This window comes from Ornithorhynchus anatinus, chromosome 7 (genome assembly GCF_004115215.2).
Source record: "Ornithorhynchus anatinus isolate Pmale09 chromosome 7, mOrnAna1.pri.v4, whole genome shotgun sequence".
Lineage (NCBI taxonomy): Eukaryota > Metazoa > Chordata > Mammalia > Monotremata > Ornithorhynchidae > Ornithorhynchus > Ornithorhynchus anatinus.
In genome coordinates, this window is record NC_041734.1 from 3961133 (window position 1) to 3978854 (window position 17722).

A 17722-nucleotide genomic window follows, 5' to 3' on the forward strand; every position below is an offset into this window, starting at 1 on the left:
CCAAGTAGAAATCTCCTGAAAGCAGAAGGAAAAGCAAGATTGCATGAAAGGAGAGAGACGAGAAGAATGCAGAACTGTCAGTACTGCACAGCTCACGCCGTCGATCAATGAAGTGGTGCCCTGCACAAGCCTACCCTTAGACTCGGCATCTTTGCTTGAGAGCACTTCTGCCTCTGTGTGCTCTAGCTGACCCATTGCCCAGGTCATCCAGTTCTCGCAGGGTCCTAATGGTGTGTGGGGAACATGAGCTAACCCCTTCTCAACTCAGAACTGGTCAGGCCTTTATTTACACCCGGCCTTCACTAAGATCCAGTCTTGGGCTTCACAGCTGAAGCTGGATGTGGAGAATTTCAGGAAGTTCATAAGGAGAAGAGGCGAAAAAAGGAAAGTGATGATGGCTTTGGGAACCTGGCATTCTGAACAAAGACCAAAAGAGGAACTATTAAATGCACAGAGACTGGGGGAGGGGAATTTAGTAATATTCATCAATTATTTGAAAAGATATTGAAAAAGGAAGAGTTTATGCTACAACAACTATGTACTTATTCATAATTTATCTATATTAATGTCAGTTTCCCCCTCTAGACTGTATGCTCGCTAAGGGCAGGAAACACATATCTCAACTCTGTTGTAAGGTACTCGCCCAAGCATTTAGTACAGTGCTCTGCCCACAGTAAGCACTTACTAAATACCATTCATTGATTGATCAATTATACTAGATCCCCATTCCAGTAGGGAACTCAATTATAAGGGGAGAATTTAGGCTCTAGATAAGGAAGTGATATTGCTTCTCTAGGAGAGTTTTAAAAAACAATAAGCACCTATCTTAATAGGATGGGTGAAGTAAAGTATCTTTACCTAGGACAGATAGACTAAATCACTTCAAACTTTGACTGATGACAAACAGTGAAAAATGCAGTCAATGAACTGCACAAATACAGGGTTGACAGGGTAACAATATGAAATCAGAGATTCACTAGCCACAAACAAACCTAATCTTATACGGTCTGGCCTTAGTTCATTTTTAGAGTAGGAAAAATTGTAGCTATCATAAAAAAGTATCAAAGTTTTTAAAATTCAGCACCATACCAACAAAAAGTTGGTGGCAGAACCATGGATTAGCAAGAAGTAGAACTGAGAAGCCAGCAAGCTGTGTCTTTACAACGAAATTCAAAGGAAAAGAACTAATGAGGAGGATACTACATTGCCTAGCAGCCACTTTCAGCTAACAGAATTGGTAAGGTTACAATATGGACTAAACCAGAATAGGAGAAAGAAAAGTTGTAAGATATAAAATCATGAAAAATGCAATAAAATAGAACGTGATTAAAAACCTGAATTTTTATTTGCAGAATCTTCTACGTTCTCAGCCTGTGGAATGACTATATTTGGGTTAACAAACACCACAGCTCTTTTCTCTTCACGTATTCTCGCAGCTGGGTTATGATAGACTTCTACATTTTGTTTGTGCATCATGTTCAAATTAGCTAAGAGGGAAAAATAAGCCATTTATTTTTTTTAAATACAATAACTTTTAATCAGAACAAATCAAACGAGGCCAGACTTTCAGATACAAAACTCTATGGCCAAAAGAAAACAAAACCAAGACAACCAAGACTAAAAACAAATGGCAACTTGGTACCCTGAAAACAAAAATGAAAGTTAACAAGTTTTTAAGGGAGCTCTCAAAGTGGTGCTATAAATTTAACGTAAAATTAATGAAATCCACAACAAAATATGAGAAATCCATCCAAGACAGATAACACCAAACAAATCACAATCATTCATAAACAAGTGTTCTCTCAATCTCTGCTTCTCTTCAGCATAAGCTGGGAATTCTTTTTAAGACCATTCAGTGGCACAGTGCATGGCAAAACAAACAGAACTTTTTTTTTTAACACATCAATTAAAAACACCAATATGATGCTGAATCTTAATAGGCTTTAGAGTTTTAAGACTCCAGTAGCAGAAGAATGAAAAAATACATTCATAATGAGTGGTTACACCCCACAGGATGACAGTTCCTTTCTGACTCTAAGCTGACTATGAATACAGTCAGCAACCCCGCACCCCTACCCAGTGTCATGGTAGTGAGGTCCCTGGATGCCAAGTGGCTGCAATCTAATAATAATAACAATAATTATGGCATTTGTTAAGTGTTCACTATGTGCCAGGCACTGTACCAATTGCTGGGGTAAACACAAGGTAATTGGGTTGGACACAGTTCCTGCCCCACATTGGGCTCACAGTCTTAATCCCCATTTTACAGATGAGGTAACAGCCAAAGACAAGTTAAGTGACTTGCCCAAGGTCACACAGCGGCTAAATGACAGAACTGGAATTAGAACCCAGGTCCTTCTGACTCCCAGACCCATGTTCTATCCACTAGGCCACGCTGTGTCCCCTGCAACCTCTGCTGGAAGAAAGCGAGGTAGGAGATGATGCAGGCCAAAACAACTGGCTCAGAGCCAGTCTGCATAATTTAGTAATTTGTTGGGCTGGATTTTGCCAACCACTGCTCTGCTTGAGTGACTTAGACACACCAGTGACTTAACCTCATGTAAATGGCCCAACACACTAAGACTGAATACTACCAGGGTCTCTTTTGCTGACTTTTTAGCCTTTTTAACTTCCATTTACTTTTGTAGCCTCTTTTTTCAGCTCAAACACCTCATTACTTCAGGCACTGATAATACGTCTTGGCAAAATCTACTCTGAACAAATGACCGAGAAAGGTACAGAGTAAACATACCTTGCTCTAGGAAGAATTACCAAAATATGCTTGAGAAAAACACTCAGAAACATTCAAGACCTCAAACTGAAATTTAAAATTCAAATTATCAAGAAAGAGAACTAAGAATTACAAAAAAATTCCCAGTCAAAATAATTGATTTCTTCCCTCAAAATTTACATGGAAATAAAACCTCGTTTCAGCAAGAAAAAATTCACCAGTTCATTTTGAAAGGCATGAACCTTTGAATAAAGTGGATTTGCTGAAAACTCACATTATACTTATCTGATAATAAAAACAATTTCCTATACCTTTAAATGTTATCTAAGCATTATTTTCTCAAAACGTTCACTAGAAATATTCTAACCATTCGTCAGAACACAGATGTAGTCTTGCTGAACTGATTTAAGATCTAAAATGAGGAAATCAACAAAAAGAAAATATAGTGCTTGCCTATCAGACAGAGGAAATTAGGATGTAGAAAAACTGTTTTCTTTTCTTCATTTCACCCAAGGAGTTGCTTTACAGGCAGGAAGAAAATTAAAACTTTCAAGTAAAGCTGAGGAAAATGAACAAGAAAGAAAGAAAATTTGCCAGGGGAAGAGATTAAAATTCAAAATTTATGAAGCATTTTTTTAAATAAACAGGGAGACGGATGTTGGGGGAATACACCAAACACGCACAACACATCAATCACCGGAGGTTAAGTGACATCATAAGCAACAAGTTAAACAAGGGCAAAGTAGTAGACGATGCTGCACGTGAGAGCAAGAAGTTCGGATTTGATTAGAAAAAATGTGAGATAAAACGCAAGGAAATCGACAAAAGGAAGAGAATACTGCCTTCTAGAGGATGAGAAGACGAATTTGAAACGTTACTTTCCCTGGGCTCCCTGTAAAGAAATCTTTTGAAAGCTCAGAGAGATGAATGTCACTTGTCTTTGAAATCTCTGTAATTCAGAGACCCAAAACAGACCAGGATAGGAAGGGCAGGCATGAGAAATCAAATACGGTCACATAGAAGTAGCAAATTAAAATTTTACTAGCCGAAAAAAAATTCTGAACCAATCTGATTACCTGCGACCCGATCTGTATGACTGGGTTCACTGTCTGGTCAACGGCAGGTCTCAACTGAAGTTAACCAAGAAAATAATTACCTTGTCTTCAAGGCAAAAATCCGTGCCCAAAGAAATATCCTAATAGCTTTACTCTCAGCGAGTTCTCTGATAGGAGACCAGAAGAGGATAGAAAAGAGCAGTCCCTATCTAGGCCACCATGGCTGAAAGAGTCGGGGTCCAGACTTCCACTGTATGATCATTCCTGTATCTGGCTGTTTGGGACAGCAGGAACTGGTTTGTTTCCATACCTTCTTGGTCACTGTTTCTTGATTTTTTAACTGAGCTCCTGGTGTAGGTAAGGACTTGAGGGGACCCAGAAAGAAGTGGAGCAGCAACAGCGAGAACAAGAATGGGCACTCCTGCTGCTGCGCCACAACCACCCTCCACAAAGATGCCTTCTGCCCAAGACGGCGTCCCAACACATGGGACTCCTTTCGATGCCCCTTCCATCCCGATGTAAGTGTCCTACTCACAGCAGCTGATTCACAGAGTGACTCCTTGACCTTTCTGTACCTTAAGGTGCTCGTAGTTTGATGAATTATAGTTACAGAGATAGAGTGAGACACCACCTTAATATTCTTGTAACGTTCTTGGACATTCCGAAACCCTGGCAAATCTGGATATCATAATAACACAATTATGATACCGAAAACCATTTTATGGCTATGAGGGGGCTACATGGGGGCTAAATTAGAACTCTCCAATAAAAATTAGTGGAAATGCCCTCTGAGAAATTACACTATCACAACAAATCATAAGAGAAAAAAATAAGGAAATAAAATGGTTACCAACATTTAAAGCTCAGAAACCCAATTCAGACAGAAGCCCTCTTATTCGAAGAAATGAGGATGCAATAAATAAAATCAAATCACACAGGGAAATGAAGGAAAAAATGGAATGAAACCATTTAGCCTCAGATGTATAACTGCCCACCTTTGAAGCAACTAAATTTCATTGCCTTTGTTTTCAGAACAATGACTTAAAATAGTACTCCCCCAAATCTTCCCATTACACCTCCAAAAAAAAAAAAAAAAAGGAACAGGAAGATTTCACTTCATCACGAACAAACCACGGGAAACAACATACTTATCAGATTTCCCTTCTCATCTCGCAAAGGTGCACCAGCTCCACCTTTTCCCCAGGGATTGTATATTTTCATTTGAGCTTCCATTTTGGCTTCATACCGCTCTAGGTCTTCTTTCTCCCTTTTTCGTCTTTCTTCTTTTTCTTTAATCTGGTCACGAAGCAAAAGTATGATCCTATTGAAGGTTATTCTGACATGTCAATGTTGAAGCTATGGTTTTAATTTCACTCTTGTACTGCCAAATCAGTGGATGACAATTCAGAAAGAAATAGCTAAAAATATCATTTCAAAAATATATTCCCCCAGGTACCTCTATGTTAAACACAGAGGCAAGTAACTGTAAGAAAGAGTGCCAGCATGTACAGTCACAAATATGGGGAGAAATGTAGCAAAGACATGGAACTGAAGCCCCACTCTGTAGCATCAACGCATGTAGATAATCTGTAATTGATTTTAGTATCTGTTTCCCCAACTAAATTATAAACTCCTTGAGAGCAGGGATCAGATATACAAACTACTGAACTCTCCCAGACACTTAGTACACTGCTCTGCACAGAGTAACTGCTCAATACTATTGATTATTTGCACAAAAGATGCTCAAAGTGTGAGTGGTCTATGAAATAATGTATTGTACAAATCTACTCTCATGAAGCTTCATTTCTGTGACATGCCCAAATGAAGTCAAATTTGTCTCCAAAGACTCACAGATAACTGGGTAATGGGAATGTTTTAATTAAGTACTGCAAGGTTCTCTCAGAGATGTGAACTAAAACCCCTAAAAGACAACTCCATTCCTATGCAAAATGTATACTTCCTTATGGCATCGAATATTTTTCGTACCTGCTGTTCCAGGTCTTTTTGGTAAGCCTGAACTGACTCTTTCATTGCTTTTGGTCTTTCTTCAAAAACCATTCCCGTAGCTTTTACTCTCACCTTTGAAGCATCTGGTCCACTTTCTTTCCTGTATTAAAGAGATTAAAAACGAGCTTCAAAAAATTTTAGAACTTAGTTTCAACCAAAAATAGAAGGAACTTCTTTGACACCACTGTAGAACACTGTACCAAGTTCTTGGAAGAGTACAACAGAATTACGAATTCTGTGATCCCCTCCCTCAAATAGTTTACAACCTATAGGGGGGAGCAGACAGTAAAATCAACTACAGATAGGAAGAACAGAGCATAAAAATATATGCAGAAGTTCTAAAGAAGGGGGTTTGTAGCACAACTACTTAAGGTGACACAAAAGTGCTGAAGCGACAGTAGGGTGGAGAGAGAAATTAATCAGAGAAATTAATCAGAGAAAGGAGATGTGATTTCAGAATGGATTTGAAGTTGGGGAATCAGTGGTCTCCCAGGTGTGTTGAGGAATTTCCAGACAAGAGAGAGAGTGTGAGAAAGAGGTGCAGGAGGTTGACAATGAGAAAGACAAGAACAAGGCAGAGTGAGTATGCTGGCAAGAAAAGAAGAGTATACAAGCTAGAGAGAAAGGAGCAGATAAGAAGGGAAAGAGATGAGTGAGGGCCTTACCGCCAATGTGAGGAGTTTCTCCTTGCCGTAGAGAGAAATGGACAAGAACCATGAGGGAAAATAGCCAGCTATGTAGGTAATTACATGTAAACTCATGGAAATCAAGATATTCTTAAGTACCAAAGAAGATGGATGCACTTAAGGGCTAAGTATCAATCAGGCAATTTCTTTTTAGAAGAAGGTTTTCAGGAGGGATTTGAGGAAAGGGGTGGTTCCAGGGAAGAGTGGGTGAGTGAAGTAATGGAACTGGGCAGAGTAAAGTTTGTCTGAAAGGAGAGAAGAATAGGGACTGGGATGCAGTGGGAGAAAAGAGCTAATAAGAGGTATAAAGCTGCTGATGGGCCTTGAAGGCAATGGTCAAAAGATTCTGTTTGGTGTAGAGAGAAATGAGTAATCATTGGAGGTTTTTGAGGAATGAAGAGACCAGTGCCAAATGATGTTTTAGAAAGATGATCTGGGCCACAGGACAGTATATGTAGAAAGGAGGGGGAGAGGATGGGAACATGACCAATGCCTGAAACAGGACAGACGTTATCTGGGTGGAGAGGAAGACGCAGGGGATTGTGAGTTTGTGTCTAATCTAAGGTGCCTGAAAATGCTCTTTCCAAAGTCACCAATGACCTCTTCTTTCCAATGATATGTGTTAAGAGCTTGCTATATGCCAGGAACTGTAATTAGCACTGAGGTAGTTACAAGATAATCAGATCGGACACAGCCCCTAGCCCCACTAATCCCCATTTCACCGATGAGGTAACTGAGGCATAGAGAAGGTAAGTGTCTTGCCCAAGGACACACAGTGGACAAGTAGCAGAGCCGGGCTTAGAACCCAGGTCCTCTACTTCCAGACCCGTGCTTTTTCATCATCAGTAGTATTTATTGAGTATTGAGTGCTTACTGTGTGCAGAACACTGTACAAAGCGTTTGGGAGAATACAATAAAGACAATACAGACAGACTTATGGGAAGCAACCAGGAAATGGACCAAGAGCTAAAGCTTCACAAAGTGTGGGATAGCAACAGGACCTCAATGTAAAGTACAGTAGCCCTGGATGTGACAAACCCTCAGGGACACATGTATCCTTGTCATAAATCAATTAATGGCATTTACTGAGTGCTTACCATGCGCAGAGAACCGTACTAAGCACTTAGGAGAGTATAACAGAATTAGCAGACATGCTCCCTGTTCTCAGCAAGTCATGTGGGAGGGGTGGAATGAACCATAATGTTTTTGTGTTCTCACTCTTTAAGTGGATAGGATGGCACCGTTTTAGGATGGTAGCTTCGTCTTTCAAAATACAAAAGATGGGCGGGGGTGGTGGCGGAGGGGAATATGTGTGTATACAGATTCCAACCTCTCTATTTGAAGGGAACATGGTGAGAATATTGGACTCCAAAGGGAAACTACAAACTATTTTTCAGATCACTTTGAGAAAGCTCTTTAGTCTAGCTCATTACAAGATAACCCAAAGTACTACATGGAAAGGAGAACTCTTGCCAGAGAATGCCGTCAGAATGGATGGCTTCCACTGCTCATTTGCCTCACCCAAACTCCCTTCTCCTCTTCCCTTCAAAATGCTTCTCCCTCCATTTTCTATCACCTGTGTGGAGCTTTCCCCAAAGGTTGGAAAAAGAGGTTTAGAGTCTACATTTTACTTGACTACTTATGTTCAAATTCACAGTCAGATAAAATGCACAATTCAAAGTAGGATGGAAGTTACATTTCTTATGGGAAATAGATGCTTCAGGTGACATAGGTTACCATGAAAGACACCTTGAAAGTTTAAAAGTTTAAAAACTTAGCCAAGACTTACACAGCAGATTCTGATGACTGTTCAGCCCCTGGTGCACTAGGAAAAGAGAAAGGCTGCACTCCTATTATTCCTGAACCATCTAGATAATACATAAAAAAGATATTTCATCATAGGGGCTCATAAAATTACAAGTAACATTTCTAGAAATGCATTGGAAATTTGCAACATAAAAAGAAATAAACATGAAAATTAATTTTCCCTCCTATTCTATTAGATACTACAAGGTTCTTTATGCATCAATAGTGGGCAAGAAAGGACTAAGGAAGAGTGAAACCAAATGAACTGGGGCAATTTTCCTCCTCCCACCCCAACGCTACAGGAGTGAAATCATCCTGTTGGGAAGGAAGGTGGGACGAAAACAGCACCCACCTGGCCCAAAGTCAATATACCACAGAGTTCACAGGGATCTCTTCGATGACCTTTCTTCCACCTGACACCACAGAAGTGAACTCCCCCTTCCCATCTTTTAGCCAATTTGCAAATGCAAAGTTTGTTTTTTCCAGTTAAAATGGACTGAACTTTAAACAGTTACAAAGTAGTTCTCTTTTCAAGTGCTGATAAAGGGTTGCTGTATCCTGATTCATGAAAGCATTAAAAGAAGCATTCCGGCATAGACACACTGTTTTGGCAGCTTCGTTCCCTTATTCATCTGTTGAGTTCTATCCACACTGCATTCTAAAACATCACATTTTCCTACAATGCCTTTATATAGATGTATACAGTTTAATGAATTGTACTAGAGAGTGTCCTAGTTCTGACCATACCATCTCGATGTTCTTGTGACTCAGAGAATATTCTATAATTCTAGCCAACCTAGAGATCACAATACCTACCTCAAAGTCTGGCTTTGAGAATTAAATGAACACAGCACTTTGTTGTAAATGATTTTATGAGTGTTCTATCACTCCTCAATAAAATTAAATTAATATATGCCCTCACTACTGACAATCATGAGAGAAAAAACACAGAAGTAGCCTGGTCACTTCTCTGCTGTACTGTACTCTAAGCAGTACAGTGCTCTGTACTGTACTCAATAAATACCATTAATTGATTGTTTACAGTCACCTTTTAAAACGCCAACAAAAACCTAATTCGAAAGAAAGCCTCTTAAACAACTGAATATGTAGCCAAATTAAGTGGAAACTGCTTGCGTGTAGTGAAGAAAAAAATTAATCCCTTCTTGCTTGAGATGTGTTAATTGTCTGCCACTGATCTTTCTGTTAAACTGCAAAAGGTAGGTGGGGTTATTTCACAGAAAAATGGCTCATAACATTCCTCATCTCCCTCTTTACTCCAACACCCAAAACTAGAACATGGAGAAAATGTTTCTTCACTGGGCACAATGGACAATGGAAAAAAACATACTTATTAGATTCAGAGAGGTGCAACAGCTCACCTATACCCAAGAGATTGTAATTTCTCATTTCAGCTTCCATCTTAGCTTCATAATATGCCAGTTCTTTTTCTTTTCTACATCTTTCTTCTTTTTCTTTAATCTTATAATGAAAAGCATATAGACTCAGAATTATACAGCATTCAGACATTTCAAAGTCATTGCTATTATTTGCTTTATTTCACAAAATATTTTGGAGGATAAATAAATTATGTTATTTACCTGCATCTGAAGACAATTCATGTAAGACTCTTGGTTATTTATCTGGAAAGGAGTCAGAGCCTTACTAAACATCTTCGCCACAGCAGAAGCTTGAGAAAAATAATTTGTAATATGTCATCAGTACTTGTGATAATTAACTACACATAAATATTATAGATTTTTCTAATTAATTCACTTTTCGTAACTATTCAAAGTAGCTTAGACCTAAAACATGAATGACTATTCTTTTTATACTGGTAGAATTAAAAAATCAATTGAACCATCTCTTATGTAAATATAAGGTCAGATAAGTATAAGTTTCTGGTCTTTTCTCCAGTAATTAGCAACCGAAGGTTGAACCAGATCTATATTTAAAAAGGCTAAATAATCTGGTCTATAAATTTTTATGACAGTTGAAACCACTATTCGGTGGAATGAACATGTGCCAAAGCAATTATGAAAAAAAATTTTAAATGCAAAAATAGCAGAATGGCCCATACTTGTTATGAAAACATTCCCAAAAATTAAGAGATTCACAAACAAAAACTTTAATCGGCAAATATCAGGAAGCATAATCTCAGAGTTCAAATAATCCATTTGAAAAAAAGTCTTTAAGTCTAAATACAGGCTATCAATTTAATTGGAAAGTGGGTATCAATTGAATTTCAAGATATTCTTAAAAACTCACTCATTCGAGTTTCAATGTGAGGTCCAAATTTCTAGAAACTATTTTAGCTTTGTGAATCCGCTTTGCTGATTAATCGTAACTAATTTGATAGGTGACAACTTATTTAACTAAACCAAGAACTAAATAAACATCACTTCGGAGAGATTAAAATCTACTTCTCTTAAATATTCTACAGACTTTCAGAGGGAAATGTAGTTGATGGCCCAAGAATAACAAAAATGAACTGCCAATTCCTGCTACCGTTGAAAAATGTCTCATTGAAATAGCCTTGAAAGACATTCATCTTGAAATCCCCTCCCACCCCTGTTACCTATTGATGTGACAAAGTTCTTCCACTAAATTTCCTGAAAATACCCAGTTACATGTGGTGTTTACGGCCCTGGACAACAAGACTAGAATTCAAAATGATCGGACAAGGATGAAAGTAATCAAAAATGACAGTGAAGTTTAATAGAGGTTAAATGATTGGTAATTTTAAGAAAAAATCAACTTCAGAAACACTCAACAGGGAAGGTGGGTGGATGTGTGTGTCAGAAAAAGCCCTGGGTGTACAAAAGTCCAGCTAATTAAGTACTAGACAAGAGAGCATAATGCAGAACTAGGAATACAATACAATACGCAAGGCCCTTCGGCATGGCATCTTCACTTGAGACCTCCCTTTGGCTTCTTGTGCTCTGGCTAACCCATTCACTTGGGTTAACCACTTCTTGCTAGGGCCCTGATAGCAAGTAGAAACCACAACTTAATCCCTCCTCTAAACTCAACATCACAGTACCAACATCAACATCAGGGTACCAACGTTTCACAACTAGATGTTGAAAATTTCAGGAAATTCAAGAAAGAGAAGTGGAGAGTATTGAAAAATCTGGAAAACTGGCCCAGTGAAACAAAGACTCCCTCACTAAGTAGAGAAAACTAATTGGGAGAGAGAGAGAGAGACTAAATTCCAAGAGTCAGAAATGTCCTGCATCTTACTACCCTAATAGTGTTCTTGCCTGACCAGGAAAATTTTAAGATATGCATTTATCTTTGTGGGATGGGTGAAGTATAGTACCTACCAGGGGAAAGACAGATCTATAGCCTCCACCTATGATTTCTGCACCAAAAAACAGTGCTTCCACGTGATCAATGGATTAAATATATACTTTGTTGACAGCGTAACAGTGAAAATTGGGGTCAGCGATTCTTTGCCACAAAATGAACCTGTTATGAGTAACTGAGGGAGTTTATTTGTTAATATGTATTAATACATTTACCAATATCATCAGAAAGTTCAAATGTATTCATATAGTCACATTTTGGTTGGTCTCAAACAGAAATTCACTAGTGAAGAAATGATCTCTTTGAAAAAACAAACATGGTGTTGGTTGTAAATTGTTAATAGTGCATTTGATTTTAAATGTTTTTCAATTTCCTCAGTTTAAAAATTCTGCAATTAAGAACACAAATCAAAATTGACTTACTATCCCCTAGGTCACACCATATAGTAGAAATTCAAAGACATTAAGATGAAAAAGAGAGAAATTGGACTGACACACTGTGTTTTGAAATACTTTAGCTTTCAGCATTCATTTAGGAACATTATTTTAGGAATGTACTTTTTAGCTAAATTGTATTAGTACTAAACCAGAACTCTCTCACTAAAAGACCTTTTCTGTGTAAGCAAGATTTGCACTTAGCACTTTGAACAAAAATATTTTAAGGATAGAGCATGAAACAGCTGAGAGAGTACAACAGCTTTAAATATGGAACTGAAAATATAAAACTCATAATCAAGGAGGAGAAAGGACAGGTTTAAGTCTTGAGTAAATTAGGGTAATCGTATAATCTCCCTTCTCTTTGCCTTGCAATGTGCCAACTTTCTAAAGTCATTAGTCATGTTTTGAATACACGCAGCTGAATTCCTCAAATGAACAAAATTAGGGAAGGCCAACTGTGTCAATCGGTACTAAAGTTTTAGAAATTTGGACCTACACCACCAAAGAGCAGCAGCAGGAAAAAAAACCAGCAGCAAAAAATACACAGATAGAAGAGGTAGAACAAGAAGTTAGGTAAAGGACTACGAAGCAAGCTGCACCTTAGTTACATTCACTCATTCAATCAATCATATTTATTGAGCACTTATGTATTCTAAGTGCTTGGGAGAGTAGAACACAACAACAAACAGAACACATTCCCTGTCCACGACAAGCTCACAGTCCCTGAAACGCAAAATAACTATTGAGGAAGATACCACCTTGCCGGAGCGGAGTATTATGATGCTCTACCACTTGCAGTTACGGATACATTCTGGACCAAGAAGGGGGGAAAAAAGAGGTTGCAAAAGTGTAAAGTCTTGAGGGTTGTAATAAAATATAATGGGATTAAAAACCTGAACTTTTTATTTGCAGAATCCTCCATGTTCTCAGCATTTGGAGGAGCTGGACTTTGGTTTACAATTATCACAGCCCTCTTTTCTTCATGAATTCTCACATCTGGATTATAGTAGGCACCTATATTTTGTTTGTGCATCGTGTTCAAATCAGCTGAGGGAAAAATAAGCCATTTATTTTAATACACAGTGAAAAAAAGAAAATGTTGCACTACACCTGATTTGGGTATATAAAATCTTGGAAGGAAAAATATCGAAATAGTTGAGAATAAAAACAATGTCATCTTGTTACAGCTACAACAAAAATAAAAGCTAGCATGATTACAAGGAAGCCGTTAAAATGATGCTGTAGCAATAAATGTGAAATCAGTGAATAAGGTCAGAAAAAGTATTAAAAAATAAAAAACAAAATAGCCTACACAAGTCATTCAACAAAACATTCTGATTTGCTTCTCCCAACTGTTTTTCTCGAGGAGTTGGCAATTCTTAAATGAAATACATGACGTAATACATGATAAAAGAGTCAAATAAGACCAAAGTTCACACCTGAATCAAAAAATAGCAGTAAGAAGTCAAATCTTGGTTTTAAAGACAAAATTGAGACACCGAGAACAGATAATTAAAAGAATTATATAATGAGTGCTTAAAATACGGAAATGAATCCACTTCTGCCTACGGCAGCTCCTTCCTGACTCCGAGCCAGGCACCAAACCTGTCGGTAACTTACCAGGGTGCTTGCTGGTGGTGGTGCCAGCAGTCGGCTACCTGGCTGGAGCCAAGAGAGAGAGGAGCAACAGCCAGCTCAGGGCCAGCCCAAATTCTCCCTCTGGCCCTCATTAAATCATTTTACCCATCTCTGCTCTACTCCTTGAGTGATTTAAACAGATCAGTAATTTAAACACTATAGGGTTCTCTTTCCTGATTTTTTTCATCTTTATTTTTTTAAACTCCCACATGCCTTAGCAGCCTCTTCTTTTAAGATTAAACTCATCGTTAAACCAAGCATTTATACACTTTGGCAAAAATACCATTTTAGGTGCTGCAAAAATTACCAACATACAAAGAAAGAGATTTTGCCCATGAAGGTACTGTCACATCAGAACAGAAAAACTTGAGAAATCTGTCAAAAATTCAACTGTTCTCAATAATGAGATAAATTGATAAGAATCAACGAGAGCAAGAAACAAAATGTCCAAGAAGGAAATAAATGATTTTTTACCTCTAAATTTACACTACACAAATGAGCATTTTTAGCAAGAAAACATTACCCAGTTCATTTTGAAGAGCTTGGGATTTGTGATGAAACCACTTGCTTTAAAACCCATACTGAGAGCCTGTGTGCATGACATTTCCAAGATGATTCAGTAACCTCTGGTGTACTAAGCCCTAAAGAATAGCTAATACAACTAAATTTTGCATTTCCTCAAGTCTTGTCTAAATAGTATTGTCTCAAGATTTACTGAAAATGTTCTAGTCACTGACAGAACACAGAACTGGTCCTTGCTAGATTTAAGATCTAATTAAGGAAATTGAAATAAAACAAATACAATAAAAAAAACAGTTTCACCATCAGGTAATCAGAGGGAAGTAGGATGTAATTTAAATTGTCTTTCTATGCAACTTCCTTCACTTCAACCAAGGAGATGCTTTAAAGATGGAAAAGGCAATTAAAAATTTTCTAATAAAACTAAGAGAAATGAAAATGGAAGAATAATATTTCCACGGGGGAAGGAGTTTAAAATTTGAAGTAATGAGGCGGGTTAGAAATACACATTGGAGAAGACACAAACCATGCAGAGCAAATCAATAAAAAGCAATTAAGCAACATCCAGTTAAGAGTGAATGGAAGTCAATGGCCATGTAGTAGAGCGCTCTGAATGTGAGGAAAAACAAGTTTGAATGATTTTTTAAAATTACAAAAAATCATGCAGAAAAATGGAAAGGAGAGAATACTGACTACTGAAGTGCAAGATGAGAAATTTGACATTTTCTATTTCCTGCAATTCTTCAATGATCAATGGCACTGAATGTGTACTGTGTGCAGAGAACAGTACTAAATAGTTAGGAGAGAGCAATTTAATAAGAGATTCGTCCCTGCCCGCAAAGAGTTTATAATTTAAAAGGAGAGACAGACACAAACCATTCACAAAACTCTTTGGCTGTTGTTAGTACAAGCATGGAAGGATAAATGAATAAATCAGTAAGTATATGTAAAGAATCTTCTTTGGAAAGCCTCAGAAAGAAAGAAAAGAACAATCAGCGTATCTCTACAATCCTCTATAACTAAAGAAATCACAATGGGACTAAAAAGCAAGTGACAGAAAATATCCAATAGCTGAAAACAAAGATGGCTACACAAGAGTCACAGGTTAGAGAAGCAGCGTGGCTCAGTGGAACAGAGCACGGGCTTTGGGAGTCAGAGGTCATGGGTTCGAATTCCCGGCTTGGCCACTTGTCAGCTGTGGTGACTTTTGGGCAAGTCACTTAGCTTCTCTTTGCCTCAGTTCCCTCATCTGTAAAATGGGGGGATTAAGACTGTGAGCCCCACGTGGGACAACCTGATTCCCATGTCTACCCCAGCCTTTAGAACAGTGCTTGGCACATAGTAAGCGCTTAACAAATACCAACATTATTATTATTAAATTATTTTCCTGACCACCACAAAAGGCAATTATGACCTATTCTTCAAAGTATTCCTTCTTTCATTCAATAGTATTTATTTGAGCGCTTACTGCAATAATCAGTGTCCTAATAGGAAGCATAGTCACTTGAAATAATGAATCTACCCAAATTCTCAATTATTCCCAGGGAGCAGTTATTCTTCAGGCTACATCTGTAACTCCATACTTTGTTTTATTAAAAACCCAAGTACTATATTTCTTAAAAAGCGATAAAAAAGCTAGTCATTAGAAAAAAACAAACATAATACAACATGCAAAACGCAATCATGTGGAAAAACTTGCAGCCACATGAGCTATCCCAATTCTATTACAAACCAAGTGTAGCAAAATAACTCACAAAAACAGTATTCCATGTTGAGGACAATCTGAAGGTAAACATTTTCGTTATTAGACCCAAACCACATTCTGAATATGTCATATTGTTGGGAGCTTTCAGATTAACTTTCTAGACTGCTAGAAAAAATTTCATGCTTTGGGAGAGAGACAGGCTCAGTCATGGGAGGACAGGAACAAACACAGGAATTCAGGGGTTGAAAGTCACTGACATTAGTGTGGTGTGAGGGTGAAAGAAGCTGTGGAGGCCCTAGTGACAGCGTGCTTTTCTTGCCCTAATCCTGCTCCCTACTGGGCTGGACTTCCCAGCTAGACTACTGGAATTAATTTCTCATCCAGCTTAAACTTTGTAACAAGACAGCCCCACCATCTGCCAGAGAGCATGCATAAGACATCGAGGCTGATATTAAGAGTCGACCTCCTCTGCACGTTAAGTCCCACGTCCAGATATTTGTGACAGCAGGATTTTTCTTTGCCCTTTAATATATTCTCACCCCATCTGGGCGGTTTGCCACTGCTTGCTTCTCATTTTCTTACCTGGGGTTGCCCTGCCTACGGCGAAGCGTTTCCTCAGTAAAAAGCGGAGACTTGACAACAACAAGAACAAGAGAGAAAAAGCAGGGGTACCGCTAATCCAAGCCAATAGAATAGCTACTACAGCAGGGAGTCATTTCCCCAAGACATGATGCCATAAGGAGCGCACTCCCAGTGCCTTCTCTGCACTAAAACTCACACTCTGCAATAAGGCTGTACTGAAGGAGGTTGTACCTCCATTTTGTGCCTAAGCATGTAGATGCTTACTCAAGATGCAGGCTGCGAAGCCTAATGGATAATAATAATAATGATGATGGCATTTGTTAAGCACTTTCTATATGCCAAGCACTGTTCTAAGCGCTGGGCTGGATAGAGCATGGGCCTGGGAGACAGAAGGGCCTGGGTTCTATAGCCAGCTTCGCCACCTTCTGCTCTATGATCTTGGGCAAGTCACTTCATTTCTCTGGGCTTCAGTCACCTCAGCTGTAAAATGCGGAATAAGACCGTGAGCCCCATGTGGGACAGGGACTGTTCCAACCCTGATTAGATTGTATCTACCCCAAGCGCTTAGAACAGTGCTTGACAGAGAGTAAGCACTTAATCTCATCATCATTATTATTCTTATTGTACTCTTTCAAGAATACATTACAGAGACAATGGTAAAGATCTTGCAAGATACACAGAATAGTCTCTATCTCTCTGGCAAACCTGGAGATCATAACAATCTTTTGGTTTGACTTCAAAATTACAAGACCTGAAAACCACCATGTAGTAAAAAGGGGATATAAGTGATAAGTGGCTCCCCAATTAATTAATGTAAATGCCCCCTGAGAAAATACACCCCCTGCAACTTGAGAAAAAAAATTAAGAAATTGCTTGTTAACCCGGAGTTTTTCTTTGCAACAGGAAACCAATTCAGAAAGAAAGCTTCTTATTGGAAGAATTGAGGATGTCAAGACAAAGTGAAATCGCTTGATAATGAGAAAAAAGCAAACAGGATTATCTTGCCTCAGAGTGTAAAAATTATAATCGTATAAAGGGCCTGCCTATAAACTTTCAGGTTTAAATTGGGGCCTGCAAAGGAGAGGTGGTGGTATTTTACAGGAACAATGCTCAATAATAACCCCTCTCCACAGAAAATACAAGGGGAAATTGATTAACTTCACCAATCGGCCGCCTCTGAAAACAAGCATACTTAACGGTTTGCCTTCTGCATCTCGACAGGGGTGCCCCAGCTCCCATTCTTTTCCCCA

General features: G+C 38.5%; 1 protein-coding gene across 1 annotated transcript in view; it reads right to left on the bottom strand.

The window, feature by feature from the left end:
* Positions 1 to 17722, bottom strand: part of CSPP1 (centrosome and spindle pole associated protein 1) — an 83196-nt gene that overhangs the window by 28582 nt on the left and 36892 nt on the right. The window contains exons 21-27 of the mRNA XM_039912527.1: positions 17665 to 17712; positions 9884 to 9972; positions 9665 to 9764; positions 8269 to 8347; positions 5773 to 5893; positions 4935 to 5082; positions 1335 to 1487 (exon numbers count right to left, since the gene is read on the bottom strand). Coding sequence (XP_039768461.1) covers positions 1335 to 1487; positions 4935 to 5082; positions 5773 to 5893; positions 8269 to 8347; positions 9665 to 9764; positions 9884 to 9972; positions 17665 to 17712 — 738 coding nt within the window. The remainder of the gene's footprint in view (positions 1 to 1334; positions 1488 to 4934; positions 5083 to 5772; positions 5894 to 8268; positions 8348 to 9664; positions 9765 to 9883; positions 9973 to 17664; positions 17713 to 17722) is intronic.